Source organism: Anolis sagrei, chromosome 3 (assembly GCF_037176765.1).
Source record: "Anolis sagrei isolate rAnoSag1 chromosome 3, rAnoSag1.mat, whole genome shotgun sequence".
Lineage (NCBI taxonomy): Eukaryota > Metazoa > Chordata > Lepidosauria > Squamata > Dactyloidae > Anolis > Anolis sagrei.
This window is the reverse complement of record NC_090023.1, coordinates 51,421,467-51,438,904: the sequence shown is the minus strand read 5'-3', so window position 1 is coordinate 51,438,904 and position 17,438 is coordinate 51,421,467. Positions and strand designations below refer to the sequence as shown.

Here is a 17,438-nt window from a genome sequence, read left to right as displayed (position 1 = left end):
TAGACTTGCCATTTGGGAGTTGTAGTTGCTGGAATTTATAGTTCACTTACAATCAAAGAGAACTTGAACCCCACCAATGATAGAACTGGGCCAAATTTCCCACATAGAACCCTCATAAATAACAGTAAATACTGTGTTTTCTGATGGTTTTTGGCAACCCCCTTGACACCCTACCTGCAACCCCCCCCCCCCCAAGTGTCCCAGTTGAGAAATGCTGGCTTATAGTAAACCAGGAAGTAGTAACAGGAGAGAAAAATCTAGTTTCTTGATGCAATTTTTTTTAAAGTTTAAGGGCAAATATTTATTTGGCTTATGTTTACTCATTCATCCCTTATGTCAGAATATTTGCTACTGTAGTAGAGTCATCACTGAAATTCAGAAATTATTTCCATGCTCTTAAAAACACAAAGATCTCCAAACAAAAATTGGACTTTGATTTTCACTTTTGCCAATGTTTTGTAGAGGCAAGAACTGGCACTCACACCTCCTGCAGCTATGAACTACTGCTCTATACAATGTTAAGAAAAACAGGAAAACTAATAAGGAAGATGATACACTTAAAGTTAACTCTTTGCTACTGCCCAAAGATCTGAAATAGAACTTACACTCCACTCTTCACATTAATGGATCTTGTCACAAGGCCATAACCAGCCACTTCCAAGTCGGGAATTTCTTCATTGATGATATCTAGCAATTTCCTATCTTCCTCATCAGTTTCAAAAAGTGTTATTGCAGACTCCATAAAATTCTGGAATTCAGAAATGAAAATTAGGAAACCAATACACATTCCTCCCTTTTATATACAATACAGCACTGCTACTCAATCATGCACAACCTCCTCAAGTGCTAAATAGACACTGGAATAAGGGTGAATAGTTGCAGCAGGTTCCTGTTTACGTCAGAACCAATGCTTGAATTACAAGAAAGGTGTTGAAAGGTGAGAGTTTAATTGCTTTCTTTTCTCCTTTAGAGAGTTAACCCCCCAACTATTTTAAATGGAAAATGTTCCCCAGAAGATGTGGCAGTTATTTTACCATAGGTTTGGCCCTGTCTGAGCTGTTTTCCAGCTGGAAATTCTAGATTACTTCAAGTTGGGCAAAATGCCCTCTGTGGATGAAAAATTGTCTGGTGAAGGGCAAAATGAATCAAAATTGCCCACAACATGGAATATATAAATACATACATACAATACATAGGGGTATATAATGTACTAATATTATAAGTTTCTTATGCTAGTTCCATTTACACATTGTTCTGTTTATTATAACAATGACCTCTACTGGGTTGTTGTGAGTTTTCCAGGCTGTATGGTGATGTTCCAGAAGCATTCCCTCCTGATGTTTCGCCTGCATCTATGGCAGGAATCCTCAGAGGTTGTGGATCCTCTGAGGATGCCTGCCTCACAACCTCTGAGAATGCCTGAGATTCTGGCCATGAAAGCCTTTGACAATACAATAACCTCTACATTTGTTGAAAGCTAACCCACTCCCTCATCAGAGCAAACAAGTGAATGCATTTTGAATTTCAATTGTGTACAAACTGGTGTGTCATTTTCAAAAAGTCTTTATTAAAAATTACGTCCTAAAAGTCTTTTAGGTGTTTACCTGTTTTTTTTAATAATTTTGTTTAAAAAATATTGTTATTTAATTCTTTTTTAAACTTCTGTAAATTAATGTTTCAGCATGATACTGAGAAATCATTGGGAGCTGCCTTAATTCCATCTTAGGAAAGAAGTGGTATGTATAAACATACATTAAATATCTCTCTATAAAAGTCAAAGTATGTTGGTCTATTTGTACCACAAAGGCTGTTGCTACGTGAAGTGGTCCTCTGTGATGTCACTGGGAAAGAAGGTGATATGTATATGTGGGGTAGGGAGGAAGGAAGGAAATAGCTACAAAGAGAGCCATGTTGCTATAGAGACATTTTGAGGTAGGCCTTCTAAGAGCTGGAGAAGGGAGGGAAGGGAAGATAAAAGAAAGGGGGAAAGGTATGGAAAGAGGGATAGAGAAAGAAAGGATTAAAGCAGGGGGGCAAGGGTCCCTTTGACACCTGGGCAATAACAGGTATATAAATAAAATAAAATAAAAATAAAAACCATAGCTGCATAATGGAGGAGCTGCAGTGGCACAATGGATTAAATCCTCGTGCTGCTGAACTGATAACCGGAAGGTTGGCCAAACTGCTGACAAGAAGATTGGCAGTTCAAATCCATGAGACGGGGTGAGCTCCTGTCTGTCAGCTCCAGTACCTGCCAACCTATTCACATTTGCATGTTCGAAAACATGCAAATGAAATAGATAATTAGGTACTTCAATGGGAAAAGGCAAAAGAGATGTTCCAAGCAATCTTGTCGTCCACACAACTAGGAGGTGACAATGCAAACTCCTTGAAAATGGAAACAAGCATCTCCCCAGAGCCAGATATGAGCACCGCTTCCAGAAGCTGGAAATGAAAGGAGAAGCTTCTGCCTTTGTGTCTTTGTTTCTCATTGTATATGATTGTAAAGGCATTTAAAGTTTGCCTATGTATGTAAATGCTGGAATTCACTTTGAGTCCCCTAGGGGGACTCAAATAAATAAAGTCTATTACTATTACTATTATTATTATTCCTTCACGGTGCTGTTTCCATCTACTAAGTACACATCCTTGATTTTGACACTACATTTTTTAAACAACAGCTTTATTCAAAAGCCCATTAGCTGGCTAGAAGATCTCGATTATACATCTGAAAGGTATGTTTTGAAAAGTAAGAGTCTACAATTATTTTGCAGAGACAATTTATTTTCAGGTGGCGTTCCTCTTCCTTTCTGTGAACTCAACAGTCACAATATTAGGACTGTAATTAGTTAAAAAAAATTGGAAAGATTGAGGGTCCATTTCCAAAGCTACCTATTTGCTTGATGTTATGGATATAAGAACAAACGAATAATGGTGGGATTACAACCTTATTTTATCATACAGAACAGCCATGAAAAGGTGTTTTGTTTCAGAAATCTGCTGTAGGTCAGGTTTAACCCTTGAACTCATATCCTTTCATGCTTGCAAGAAAAATTGGAATGTCAAACTGCTTCTCAAAAAAGCCATGCACAGCACAAACAACTGTTTTCTCTTAGGGATATGCCGAGTATTAGGCTCTTTTTCCTGGGATGGCTGCTGACACCGCATCTGGGACACTCAGAAATTCATTTCTAGAGAAAGAACTTTCATTTCTGCTGACAACACACTCACACCTTTCCACTTTTAAGTTTCAGAACCCTTTCCTTTCCACAGAAAGATGAAGAAGTCCTGCAATCTGATCTAGAGACAGGAGGTATATACAGAATTAAGCTTCCACAACTGAAACTATGTGCATGCCAGTCTGAATGAATATTAAAAATTTAAACATTTTAATGTGCATTTCTGTCTATATTTGGACATGATTTGAGATCTTTATTTGATGCAGATATAACTTATAGCAATAGCATGTCATAGAATTATAGAGTTGGAAGAGACTTCATGGGCCATCCAGTCCAACCCCCTGCCAAGAAGCAGGAAAACTGCATTCACAGCACCCCTGACAGGTAGCCTTCCAGCCTCTGTCAATTGTGCATTGCTATAAATGTCATTCACATTGGATGTAAATCCAGGTACATGTCCAAATAAAGACAAACATGCACACTAAAGTATTTTTTTTAAAAACTCAGCTTATTTTAAACATTTATAAAATGCCTTTGAAGGCTAATAATAATAATAATAATAATAATAATAATAATAATAATATAAACTTTATTTATATTCCACTCTATCTCCCTGAGGGGAATCAGGGCAGATTACAGAACACCTATACGGCAAATATTCAATGCCGTTATACAATTGACAAGGATTGATAATTCATAAAACAGAGGTATAGGTTTTTCCCATCTCTGACATCTGGAGGTTGTGCTCGACTCTGGCCATGGGGAGGTGCTATTACTCCATCTTTCCATGCCAAGGAGCTTTTCATTGTCTGTAGACAACCTCCCCATTGAATTGTCGGCATGTTCTTATTACCTCCCCACTTAAAGTAGTAAAATAAAGGTAAAGGTTTCCCTTTGACATTAAGTCCGACTCTGGGGGATAGTGCTCATCTCCATTTCTAAGTCGAAGAGCCGGCGTTGTCCACAGACACCTCCAAGGTCATGTGGATGTCACGACTGTATGGAGCACTGTTACCTTCCCGCAGAAGTGGTACCTATTGATCTACTCACATTTTCATGTTTTCGAACTACTGGGTTGGCAGAAGCTGGGGCTAACAGCAGGAGCTCACCCACTCCTGGATTGTTAAAACTAGAAATAGTAATATTTCAACGTATTTATTCATCCACATTTGTGGGCTTGGGGTTTTTTTTATTTACAGATTTAATTATTTGCAGATTTGATTAAAAACTTCTCTCTAGAAATTTCTAGGTTCTCCTGTGTAAGTCTATGGTCTGTTGGAAGTTGATTATTGAATTACAGTGGATTACCAAGACAGAACTCCTTTCTAGGAATCTCTAGGTCCTCCATTCTATGGTCATCTTGTGATGGAAGTAGAGCCTAGTGTCGTGCTGGAGGACCGACAGATTCCTAGAGATGTGTTCTCTCAGGTAGTAAACACAGGGTTCTAAAATTTGTATTATTTCCACTTTCGATGGACCACTGTGCTCCTAAGTCCTGTGTTTATTTTTATTGTCTGTTGATATGGCATTGAATTGCAGCTGATTGTAAGGCCACCCTGAGTCCCCTTCGGGGTGAGAAGAGTAGGGTATAAATACAGTAAATAAACAAATAAATAACCCTGGCAAATGTGGAAGGATGCACATATGTTTAATTTATGGAAATGGAAAAAATTAAGAGGAGGAAAAGTACTTACAGCTTGCAAAAATCGAAAAGAGAGAAGGGTGCTATTCATCCCACCCCATGATGGCCAGTCTTCATATTCTCCTTCCTCTAACAAGTATTGCTGGCCTTTATATCGTTCCTTTTCATAAGCAACCCATCTGTAGGTGTCAAAACAAATGAGGAGAAATTATGAATGTCCTTAGAAATTATTATAAACACAAAACACTAATTGTCATTAAGGACCTTCTATCTTACTATACAATATGTTTTGAAGATCTGCTTTGACAAGCTATGAAAGAATCAATGACAAAGTAGACATTTACTTACTAATATTAGCCTGCCTTTTATCAAAGTAGTTGATGGTGATATACTTTCACTGTGTCGCTGTTGGTTAACTTGGATCAGTAACATTCCAGAACATTCCCTGAGTTTTTCTAATGCAGGACAAATGTCTTGAGGATGCACAAGAGCAACTTCTGGCCACTTCTACAAATGGATCCTAAGACTCTCTTCTGAAGTGCTCTTTTTCTTGCTGCACTTAGAGCTAAGAAGAATGATTAACTAGGAAAAGGTTTGGCCTGGAACACTATGCCCAGGGATATCAACAGGAGATGCACAGAAAATTGTACTTAAGATGATTTTGCATCCAAGGATTCAACTAAGTACGAGAGTTGAATGAAAAGTAATGCCTCCACCTTCGTTACTAGGGTTTTAATAGAAATATTTTAATAAATCAAATGCAGACATAATCCTTAGAATATGCTCTTTAACTACCACTATTCACTTTTCCACATAATCACCAGACAATTGGATACATTTCTGCCAACAATGAACAAGTTTTCTGAAGCCATCACAAAAGAAGTCGATACTCTGTTTCCACAACCAGCGTCTCACAGTTCTCTCAACATCTTCATCAGAAGCATAATGATGTCCCCGCAGATCTTCTTTCATTATCGGGAACAGATGGAAGTCAGATGGTGTTAAATCTGGAGTGTATGGAAGATGTCATAGGGTGGTGATATCCATCCTCTGAAGTTTCAAGTCTGTGCACTTTCATTTCAGGCTTCAGCATCCTGTACCCATTGTGTACAGATCTTCCGATAGCCAAGTAAAGCAATAATGTGAAATGCCGATTATGCTTGAAATTTCTCTGAGTGATATGACTATCGTCCTGAATCAATCTGTCAACCTTTTGCTTGTGAAACTCAGTGGTTGCTGTCACAGGACATCCAACTCTTTGTTTGTCATGCAAGTCAGATGTTCCCACTTCAACATCTTTAAACTTTCTCACCCAACGATGCATAGTACTCACATCAACACAATCACCATAAACAGCTTGCATACTCTGATGAATCCCCTTTGGGGTGATACCTTCTGCTGACAAGAATTCAATGGCTGCACATCTGTGCAGGGTTCCATACTTCGCACATTAACAACAGAACCGTTCAATGCTAAGGCTTCCCACCAAAATGGAACTCCAGAGGAGAGTTTACTGAACAAGCCAGTACCTGTCTCATACCAGTACTGCCATCTGTTGAAGAGTTACAAAGGTGGAGGCATTACTTTTCATTCAACCCTCGTAGAGTCCTTTTGTTTATTGAGGCACTAATTTATACTCTGCTATCAACATTTTATTTTTAATATGTTTTTTGCAATCTGTTGATTTAAAAGTTGCATCCTACATATGTCACTTTGAAAGTTTAATAGCCCCAAATATTGTTGAAGCAGACCCTTTCATTTAAAGAGCATGTGCATGGAAATAAGTTTCAGTGGAAAATTCATTTTTGTTTATATAGTATAAGGTATTTCAGGAGATAGGACAGCTAAGTCTCTTGTGGCAGGTAAATGAGGACTTCCCATGTTCTTAAATGTCAAACAGATTTGAACTTCTGGTTCCACAGTAGGTCCAGGAATACTTTTGGAATAAAGTTGAAAATAGAAATAAAATTGTACTTACATTCCGCCAATGACACGTATTGATCCGATTCCCTGGAAGTCACCCGCATTTTCAAAGAGTATTGGAACACAATCAATATTTTCTGAAAGCTCTTTACACCATCCTCCAAAGTGTGGTCTCTCATATAGTATTATCTGCAGAGTGTGGGAAAAATGTTCCTTTAAATATATGTCTATAATCATTATACAGTGTGGTTTGGTTTCAGGACTTCTCCGAGATTCTAGAATCTGTGGGTGCTCAAGTCCCATTATGTACTATGGAATAGTAAAATGGCGCCCCTTACATAAAACAGCAAAATCAAGATTTGCTTTTTAAATTTATTTCTTGAGCATTTTCAAGCTATGGAAAATACAGAACATGGGAAGATGAAGCACCAACTGTATTTATAACATTGTAAACTCTGATTTTTTTTAAAAAAAAAATCACTGCAGCATATGTTTTGTTTCCTCTATTTTAATAATTTGATGCAGCTTTGATGGAGTTTATCCTCTACTATTACTAAAACACAGTGGCTGTAATACATAAATTAATCCAAGCAAAGCATCAAGTGGTTAAACCCATCTCTAGCCAAGGGAATCCAATGGCATACTTAGTATTTTGTTCTATTTCTATAGCTTGGGAAAAAAATTCCCAGAACAGTGTAGAAAATAAGATAGACAGAAACAATGCAAATCATTTCTTTATTGATAGCCTTTGCTAGATTTTGCAGCTTTTCTTTATAGATTGACAACTCTGGATCAGGCATTATTAATTAATCTCATTTATTTATTTTTGATTCACACTCAACCTTTCTCCCAATAATGTGACTCAAGAACCATAGAATCATAGAAATATAGAGTTGGAAGAGACTTTTTGGGCTATCCAGTCCAACCCCATGCCAAGAAGCAGGAAAATCACATTCAAATCACCCCTGACAGAAAGCTAACATATTAAAAATTATATATATATAAAATTATACAGAACCATTAATAAAATATATAAATATCTGGTCAGGTGACATTATCCCAACAGACTGCTGTGACTCCCTATTCACACAGCCCAAATATGTCCTGCTGCTAGACAGAGAATCCTGGAGTACAGCATATACTAAGTTGGCATATTCATCCAGGATCAAGTCCTGAATGGCATCAGTATTACCAATCAATGACCTGGCATGAAGCAACACTATGGTTTTAAGACAGGAACAACACAATAAAGATAAGAGGCATTCTTTGTGCCCTACATATCTTTTGTTCATTCTAGGGAATGCTTTCCTGGAGATCTAAGAAGAGTGTTTTAAAGGAAGAGATGAAGATAAGAAAGTAAGACTGCTCTAGGCAGATCACTCTCTACAATATGTTATCATTGTTCACAATTTCTAAAATAAATACAAGGAGTAAAGAACAGAGAAATATGCATCTCACTAGCATATTCATGTACTATTAACATGTCCACACTTGCCTGAACATTCAGAGGCATCTGCACCTTTAGGCTACCCTGAAACGCAAAACAAAGCATCAAGTTATAGAGTATGCGATGCTTGAATGAATGCTTGCTTTTTTATTCTACATATACAGATAGAAACCACCCTGGAAGATTTACAGAAGCAGTTCTGACATTTGTATGTACACACACACACATATGTACACACACACACACACACCAAAATCTGGGCTGTTTCTAGATGGTGACCACAAGAGATTGCTGCTTGAAGCCTTAGGAAGTGGTCTAGTCTGTGGAACTCTGTCATTTATTCACCATGCTATTTAATATCCACTTGTCATCAGGTATTCCAAAGTGATGTGACATCCATATCTAGATAACACTCAGCTCTACCTACTCAATCAATTTGAATCAGATATAATTCAGGTATTGGATTGTTGTCTACAGGAGGCCCTCTTAAACTTTTTCCACTCACAACCTTTTTCTGCCCAAATCTGTTATGTGACCACAGGTATAAAAATCCAACATTTACTGATAACAAGTAATCATTTGTGAGGTTTCTAATAGGCCATTTTTCCTTTCTATGGAGTACAGATGAAGAATCTTCTGCGGAGTTCATTATAAACACTGCACAACAGATTTGTTTAAATGTCTAAAAAAGCATGAAGAAAACTTTTACTGTTGCCATTTTTTTCTTGACATCAACATTGACCACATTTGGGGCCAGGACACACAGTTTAAGAAACAGTAGTTTAGAGGAGGGTGAATATGGGCAAATAAACTTCTGGCATTCCAATTGCTTGTATTGAATGGGACGACATCAAATTGAATGGAATAAGTGAGCCCTATAGTAAGATGTGACAATTACAGTATGATTGGGAATTCACCTCTCAACCAAGCATTTTTGAGAAGCTGTCTCATACTCAAATTATGAACATTTTCCTCTTTTAACTGTGCATCTGAATTGACATCTTCAAGCAGTTCTAATCTTTTTGAAATGACCAGAAAACTTTAACTCCATTCTCCATTAATTCAAGTCACTGAATGCTTGCTCTAAAATAAATGGTTTCTCAACCAAAATATTAGTCCATTATTATTTCAGGAGTCAAACAATGGTGAAATAAGGCAGACTGATGCTTTGAATAAACTCTTATCTCTTGAGGCATTGAACAGGTTCAGTTCTAGATGCAAAATGCCAGAAAGAGAAAATGGTCTGCTGTACAAGTGAGTGGAAACCTATTACTTCCTTACCATTTTCAAAGGATAAAGAGATTTTATGTCAGCTGTTGAAATTTCACACGGACAGTTATTTTCTTCCAAAACCATCACTTCTCCTTTGTAATTCACATCTGAATAGGCAAACCATCTATTAGAGTGGGGGAAAATAGCTAATTAATAGAGCTAATGCATAAGTAGTCTCATTCATAAGCATGGTTGTTGGACCTAATCCCACAAGACTATCTATATGAGCATTCTAGCTGCAAAAGTGGCTAGCCAGATGGAGCACATCAATTGCTATGAAAACATTTAATGTATCCATAGTGACAACTTATACTTTTAGCTTCATAAACAGGCGGACTTAACTTGCTACATTACTCAAGAGCTCACAAAGTGATAGCCATAAAATAAACCATGTACTCACACTCCTGCTTTTACAGAAAGAGTAGGATTTTTGACTTCCAGTTCTTCTACATCAGCAATTGAACTCTGAATAGAGATAGGAAAATACTCTGTGCGGCCTTCTGAGTAAAGCTGAATCTCAGGCACGCTGCAATTCTACAAGGTAGAAAGACAGTTAAGCACAATCCAAATTAGTAAAGCTCTTCAATTTTACACATTATTTATTTGTCGCAACCAAATGTGCTCTGTTGAAGGTTCTAGATGACTAACTACATAATATAAAACACTAAAACAGTTGTTAAAACTAAGACAAAGTACTATCAATATCAATTCAAAATTATAAATTTTGACAAGAAAACTACCTACAGTAGAGTCTCGCTTATCCAACATAAACAGGCTGGCAGAACGTTGGATAAGTGAAAATGTTGGATAATAAGGAGGGATTAAGGAAAAGCCTATTAAACATCAAATTACATTATGATTTTACAAATAAAACTCCAAAACATCATGTTTTACAACAAATCGACAGAAAAAGCAGTTCAATATATAATAACGTTATGTAGTAATGATTGTATTTATGAATTTAGCACCAAAACATTACAATGTATTGAAACAGCTGTGGATCTGGGCGGGAGGCAGACTGCGTTGGATAATACAGAACGTTGGATGAGCAAAGGTTGGATAAGCGAGACTCTACTGTAGAAGCAGCAGGACAGCATGAAAAGGTATTACAATACATATACTTCACAAACTAGAGAAAATACATAAGAAATATAGGTTGGGTTTCTTTTTTAAAACATCTATATTCACAGAAACAAATATAGAAGATTTACCGGTACATACACGTGGTTAGAATCTGAGCGAAATATGCCTAAAAATATCGTTTTGCATTGGTTTCCTTAAAAATATGCCAAACCGATTGAAGCACCATAAATCCTAAGTATTCCTTACTGCATATGCTTCTGAAAAGAATGTTGTTTTCCTCAAGATTAACACAAATAGCTCACCAAAAGGTAAAAAAAGACTCCTTTGCATCTGTAACAAGTTGTTTTTTATACAATTTTACAAATTCAGTTTCTGTGGTTATCCTTTTATTTGCAATGAACATGCTGGCGTAAAGAAAAGTTTCAAATAAGTTTGCTTGATGTTTTCAACCTCCCTCTCCAAGCAGTTTGGTCCAAGCTAATGTTGTCAAATGAGAAACCTCAATCTATTATAAAGAAACTGGTAGATAAATAGAAGTAGATTGCCAAATCATTTAAATTGCTTTTAGACAACACTGCATGAAGTACTGAGTAATGGATGTTACTGTCAACTCACTCTAGCTAAATGAAATTCAGATGGGAATCTGAGGCTGCTTTTGGAAATGCTGAGAATCAAATCCACACTTTAAGAATTAAGTGCATCTTCAGAGATGTCAGAATAGACTTAGCCCAGCATTATTTTGAGTAAAATCACTAAAGCCTAAGGTTTGCAGCAAACAATCAGATACATATATTTCTTTATCACAGAAGGCAATAAATCCACGTGATTTTTTAAAACTGAAAATTCCCATACATTCCTGTAACTGAACACTAAAGCTTTTAGTCAAGGCTGTTTTATGACAATTACTTAAATATGGGGAATGAAATTAAACAAGACTTGCAGAGATGGTAAAAACTAGTTATATCTTTTGGACATAACATAGTTAAAATATAACACATTAAAATTCATAAAAGCATCATAAAACAATATAAAGCAACCACATAACAATATAAAAACAACAATTGAACAACAACCAGTGTCCTGAAATAGTAACATTTACTGGGTTTACTAAATTTTAAACTGTATTATCATAATAGAGCTCAGAAATATTGGATTCAAATAATAAGATGTCAGAAGGCATACCAATTCAAAAGAGTTTGCAATTGTATCTTTTGGGAATGATGGAGAACCAATTGGAGAGGCAACATATCACTAATTAAAGGTTTTCCAGCAGAACCACCCTTCTTTAGAATCCAACATTTAATTTATAATTTAAGTTCATATGCTACAGAGAACAAATCATTGCAAGGAAAGCTCATTCAAATTAAAGTCTGGGGTCCCAAACTTTTTTTTAATGTTTATCTTTTAAACAACATTTTTTTACATTTCTCCCATTTTATATATAACTATCTATACTCAATCAGAAGCCCCTGGTGGCACAGTGGGTTAAACTGCTGAACTGCCGAACTTGTTGACTGAAAGGTCACAGGTTCGAATCCGGGGAGCAGGGGGAGCTCCTGCTGTTAGCCCCAGCTTCTGCCAACCTAGCATTTTTAAAACATGCAAATGTGAGTAGATCAATAGGTAACGGTGCTCCATGCTGTTGCCTTCCCGTAAATCTCACAATTTAGCCAAAAGCACACCTTCAAGATTTGTCTGATGGAGCCAATTGTAAAGCTTTCTTTATGTTTCTCAGTTTGCTGATTCAAGATATCATTCAACTTCTGTTCTCCTTCTTCCAGGAAATATTTCTGACCTTGGAATCCTGGTTTTTCACACAAGACCCAGCTGTATCAATAAAAGAAAAACATTTATGCTATTAAAGAAATAGCCAGTATAGAACCAGAATTAGAAAGGTTACTGATAAAGAGGTGTTTCACACATCAGATCCTAGAAATTCAAGAAACCTTCTTTCTTCTGTAAGACTGGCAATATTGATTAAAACAACTTTTTTTGTCGTTTTTGCCTTGGGCACAATTTTTTAATTCTTCTAGTTAAAGATATCAGTGCAATAGTGTTATGTAAAGATCAACAGGTTAAGATGATCTTAAATTTAATTTCCATTTTAGTGCAGAAGTAACTTATAATAGGATTCAGTCACTAGACAATAAGGCAGATCTTTCCAAACATTTCAGGTTAGTGACAACCTTTTAAACATAGATCATTTCACAACACAGTAATTCAGTTTTACTAGCAAACCAGAGGTTAAACCAACCCCTTATAGGAGATATGGACACATACATAAATTGTAATACTGAAATATATGGGGAGCATAACTTATAGAACAAGGAGCCCAGGTGGCACAGGGGGTTAAACCGCTGAGTGCTAAACTTGTTGACTGAAAGGTCATAGGTTCGAATCCGGGGAGCGGTGTGAGCTTCCGCTGTCAGCCCCAGCTTCTGCCAACTTGCAGTTTGAAAACATGCAAATGTGAGTAGATCAATAGGTACCGCTTTGGCGGGAAGGTAACAGTGCTCCATGCCAGCCACATGACCTTGGAGGTGTCTATGGACAATGCCGGCTCTTTGGCTTAGAAATCGAGATGAGCACCACGCCCCAGAGTTGGACATGACTGGAATTAATGTCGGGGAAAAACCTTTACCTTACTAACTTATAGAATTTGTAAGGCAATAATATACATTTCCAAGATTTTGTAGGCAGAATATACTAATGCAATAAGGTATAATTAGTACCTTTGCTGTGTAAAAATGTATGCAAGTTGGTATTGCTGATTTCACATAGACTTAGAGACTTCTTATTATGTTTGCATGACATACCTACACACTGCAGTAGACACACTAACGTGTCGTGACACAGAGTTCGAAAAGCTCTGCAATATGGTGTAGCATAAAATGTTTACTAACATAGCAAGCTGCCTTACAATGAGTCAGACCATTAATTCATTTAGATCAGACATGAGCAAACTTCAGCCCTCCAGATGTTATGAATTGTGGGGATTGAAGTCCAAAACACCTGGAAGGCCAACATTTGCCCACGCCTGATTTAGATTAATATAAGGAAACCATTCCTGCTAATATAGTGTTTCTCTCATTTGCAGAAGTACCAGTTTGTTTGTTTTCTAAAAATAGAGCATTCTATGTTAATCTCTTAAAGGCAATCTTTTTCGATGCAGTTTTTACTGGTCTAGTAGTAATTTAGCATACATAATAAAATTGGCATCTAATATTGACAGAATTCGTTATTCAATGTATTATTTGGTTTGCGTCATAAACTATCTGGTTATACACCTTTTCCTAAATGTTAACTCTATAAACAACTTACTCCCAAATATGTTCAGATATTTAACATGATGGATTTCCCCAAGTCTGTTGCCTAACTTAACATATGAAATGTAAAACAATACTGGTCATTACTTTGCCACATGTCAAATACTCCAAATAACACAATTTAAATATTGATGAATATAAATAATATAGAAATATTCACTGTTATGTATTTCTTACCATCCTCTTATGACTCTGATCAGTACTTCTTTTGAGAACACCCAGTCTGTAACATCTATCACATCATGGTAGATTTCATATTTATTTGTCTTCCCATGAACATCACAAATAATCATCTGTAGGGGAAAAAACCCAAATCATGTAGTGCTTTATGCAAATATTCTGTGCCTATACCGTATTTTGAATCAGAATTGTGTTTCTCACATATGTCTCCAGTTTAATAAAATATTTAAAATTCTTTGAGCATTTATACATGTTTACACTATGGAGTTTACTCCTAAATAAGCAGGGCCTGCTCTAGTTAGTGCTTGAAGAGAGATAAGACATACATTCCTGGTGTTGGAGGCCATGGGCCCTCCCACACAGCCATCTAACCCAGAATATCAAGGCAGAAAATCCCACAATATCTGCTTTGAACTGGGTTATCTGAGTCCACACTGCCATAGATTCCAGTTCAAAGCAGATAATGTGGGATTTTATTCAGCTGTGTGGAAGGGGCTTACTTTTCAGAGGAAGGAACTAGCAAAATCACCTTGGAATATTCCTTGCTTAAGAAAATCCTCTAAAATTCATGGGGTTACCATGGGTCAACAGGAAACTTGAAGGCACATATACACATGCAAGTTTCGGCCCCCCCAAAAAAGGATCATATCATTTATGCAATGTATCATCACTGGTTTGAACAGAACAAAAGCAATGTGCATTGGCATTAATTTATCCCTTAAATATATAACCATCTCTATTAGTTGCTTCTTCTGGCTGATTATATCCCAGGGCAAGTCTACATGAACAAGAAAAGTGTCTGTCTCTACGGTATACAGGGATTTCTGGTGACTATCCCAAGCTTTCTTGCCTTAATCCGACTTTGACCTGCTTTAGCAAAGCTGGGGGATACCTCAGAATTTGTTGGAAAGGCTACAGTATCCTGCAACTCTGCAGCAGTCTGGACAACTGTATCAGGTCCAATTTGGTCCTCTCCAGGGGTTCCCAACCTTTGGTCCTCCAGGTGTTTTGGACTTCAGCTCCCACAATTCCTAACAGCTGGTAAGTTTGGGCGTTGAAATCCAAAACACCTGGAAGACCAAAGGTTGGGAACCACTGCAGATGGACATCACACAACTATCATTTTCCTGCTTTGATTGGCATAGGGGAAGAAGATGGGTCATCCATGTCACCATGGCTGCTCCCTGCCAACCACGAAGTTCTGTGCAAACCACTGGAGTTGCATCTCTGATGTCGGAATGGGGTATCCACATAACCAGTGAGAAGATGCTGGTCGATCTACCCCCCTCCCCTCCCTGATGGTTGTGTAGGTAACCCTTTAGGATATCACTGATTCATAAAGGGCCAGGCATTCGCAGTGGGTTCAGCTGCAAGTGTATTATAGTTCCTCCAGGGCCAATCCAGAACATAATGCTCCAGATTGGTCCCAGTTTGCAGCAGAGAATATAGACTCAACTTCACATTAGTTTTACTGAGACACTTTTTACTTTATGCCAATGTTTATGGAAAAAGAGTGACTATTTCATATTCACGTATACACTCACTCACTTTTCCTGGTCTTGGGTTGCATTTGAGTCTTTCTCTGTCAACAGGACACTGAAATTATAATGAAGAGTAATAGTTATTTCAATATTATCATAAACTACAGAGATACTTTATAATATTTATTTACCATATTTATATACCACTCCTCCCAGCCCGAAGGCGACTCGAGGCGGTTTACAGTCGGCAGTCAATGCCCCCAAACAACATAACATATAATATAAACCATATAAAAGCAATACAACAATAAAAGCCATAAAACACAAGTCCTCAGCATCTCATCACTAAAATCATTTTTCTGTTGCATCGTCCAATCGGATCTCAATTAGTCTGTTACATTGCATCTGCAAATGCCTGCTCAAACAGCCAGGTTTTGACTCTTTTGAAATGTTAGGAGGGAGTGTTTTCTCCAAACACTATAAAACAGCCATTTGGGTGGGAAAAATAGGCCTATAGGTATTTTTTATATTTCTCTTGTCGTGTATGCAATGGGAGGGATATTCTGCAAGCTGAATTCTGAAAATACTTTGGATCTAGTTCCCTTTGACTGGGAATAAATTCACAGCAAGGATGTAAATGAAGTTGGAACAAGACATTAAATATTTATAATCTTTTCACATTTTAACCTCTTTTAAATTTTATAATTCAATACTAATGGAGAAGAATAGTACTGAATAATAAAATAGGCAAGGATTGATATACTCATTTAGTAAAAAACTGAACTGGAAGTTTTATTCAAAGAGAAAAGTTGCACCCTTTGAAAGAATGAACTCAACAGACCTTATTAATATTGGTCATAAAGGCATTTTAAGGCAACCGTAATAAAATATCAACTTTATGGCTCCTTTCAATAGGATCTGTGTGGCTGTTCATGGAAATAGAAAACAGTCATACCAGTCAACAAAAAATACAAGGTACTTCATTGTTTAAGGAGAACAATAAGTGGGAATGTGGACAAAGGTCCAAATGCAAAAACAGGATTATAAGAAACACCTGGCAGTATTGAACCTGCCAGGTATAAATGCCCCTTTCTCTTTTTAGCAAGGATATTGTGACACATTACGGAAGGCATGTCCAAAATCCGGCCCAGGGCCCAAATGTGGCCCCTGTTCAAATTTCCACCAGCTCTCTCTCTTCAGGTCTCCCTCACTTGCTTCTTCCACCCCTCTCTCCCATTTTTTATTTCCTTCCTCTCTTCATTCATTGGTTCCAATCTTCTGGGATTAGGGCCTCAGAAAAGGCGAGCTCCTCAGAGGAGAGAAAGACAGATGGCAGCCTCTTGGGAAGAAAAGGGAGAACCAGGAGACAACTATAACCCCTCCACCACAATCAAAGCCCTCTTGACAGATGGCCATGGTACCTCTGCTGAAAAACTTCCAGAGAAGAAGACTCCACCAGACTCTGAGGTAGCATATGCCACTGTGTGAAATGACTTGAAGGCATACAACAACAATCCTAATTAACTTGATTTCCTCATCAGCCGAAAGCAGGCCCACACTTCCAATTGAAAGACTGGTACATTTATGTTGGTTAAAATTATTCTTCCTTTTATATGTTGTATTGTTCTTTCATGTTTGGGGGCGGGGGGTTGCACTGCAAATAAGACATATGCAATGTGCAAAGGAACAGACTATAGTCTGGCATCCCCAATAGGCTGAGAGACTGTGAACCGGCCTTTGGCTTAAAATGTTTGGACACCCTTGCATTGAGATTATTCACACCCTTCTGAAACATATTTGAAATTTTCTCCAAAATGCCCCATTCTACTGGGAGAAAAAGGAAGTAGGAAAGCAAAATCTTCCTGTTGCATTTCTTCTAAGTGAAATACATCTCCATTTCATTAT

The 17,438-nt window shown here is 37.3% G+C and overlaps 1 protein-coding gene across 1 annotated transcript in view; it reads right to left on the bottom strand.

The window, feature by feature from the left end:
- CRYBG3 (crystallin beta-gamma domain containing 3) overlaps window positions 1-17,438 on the bottom strand; it is an 82,303-nt gene that overhangs the window by 28,205 nt on the left and 36,660 nt on the right. Inside the window, exons 5-13 of the mRNA XM_060770604.2 lie at window positions 15,601-15,648; window positions 14,050-14,165; window positions 12,229-12,373; window positions 9,864-9,997; window positions 9,473-9,587; window positions 8,240-8,275; window positions 6,800-6,933; window positions 4,874-5,000; window positions 606-748 (exon numbers count right to left, since the gene is read on the bottom strand). Coding sequence (XP_060626587.2) covers window positions 606-748; window positions 4,874-5,000; window positions 6,800-6,933; window positions 8,240-8,275; window positions 9,473-9,587; window positions 9,864-9,997; window positions 12,229-12,373; window positions 14,050-14,165; window positions 15,601-15,648 — 998 coding nt within the window. The remainder of the gene's footprint in view (window positions 1-605; window positions 749-4,873; window positions 5,001-6,799; window positions 6,934-8,239; window positions 8,276-9,472; window positions 9,588-9,863; window positions 9,998-12,228; window positions 12,374-14,049; window positions 14,166-15,600; window positions 15,649-17,438) is intronic.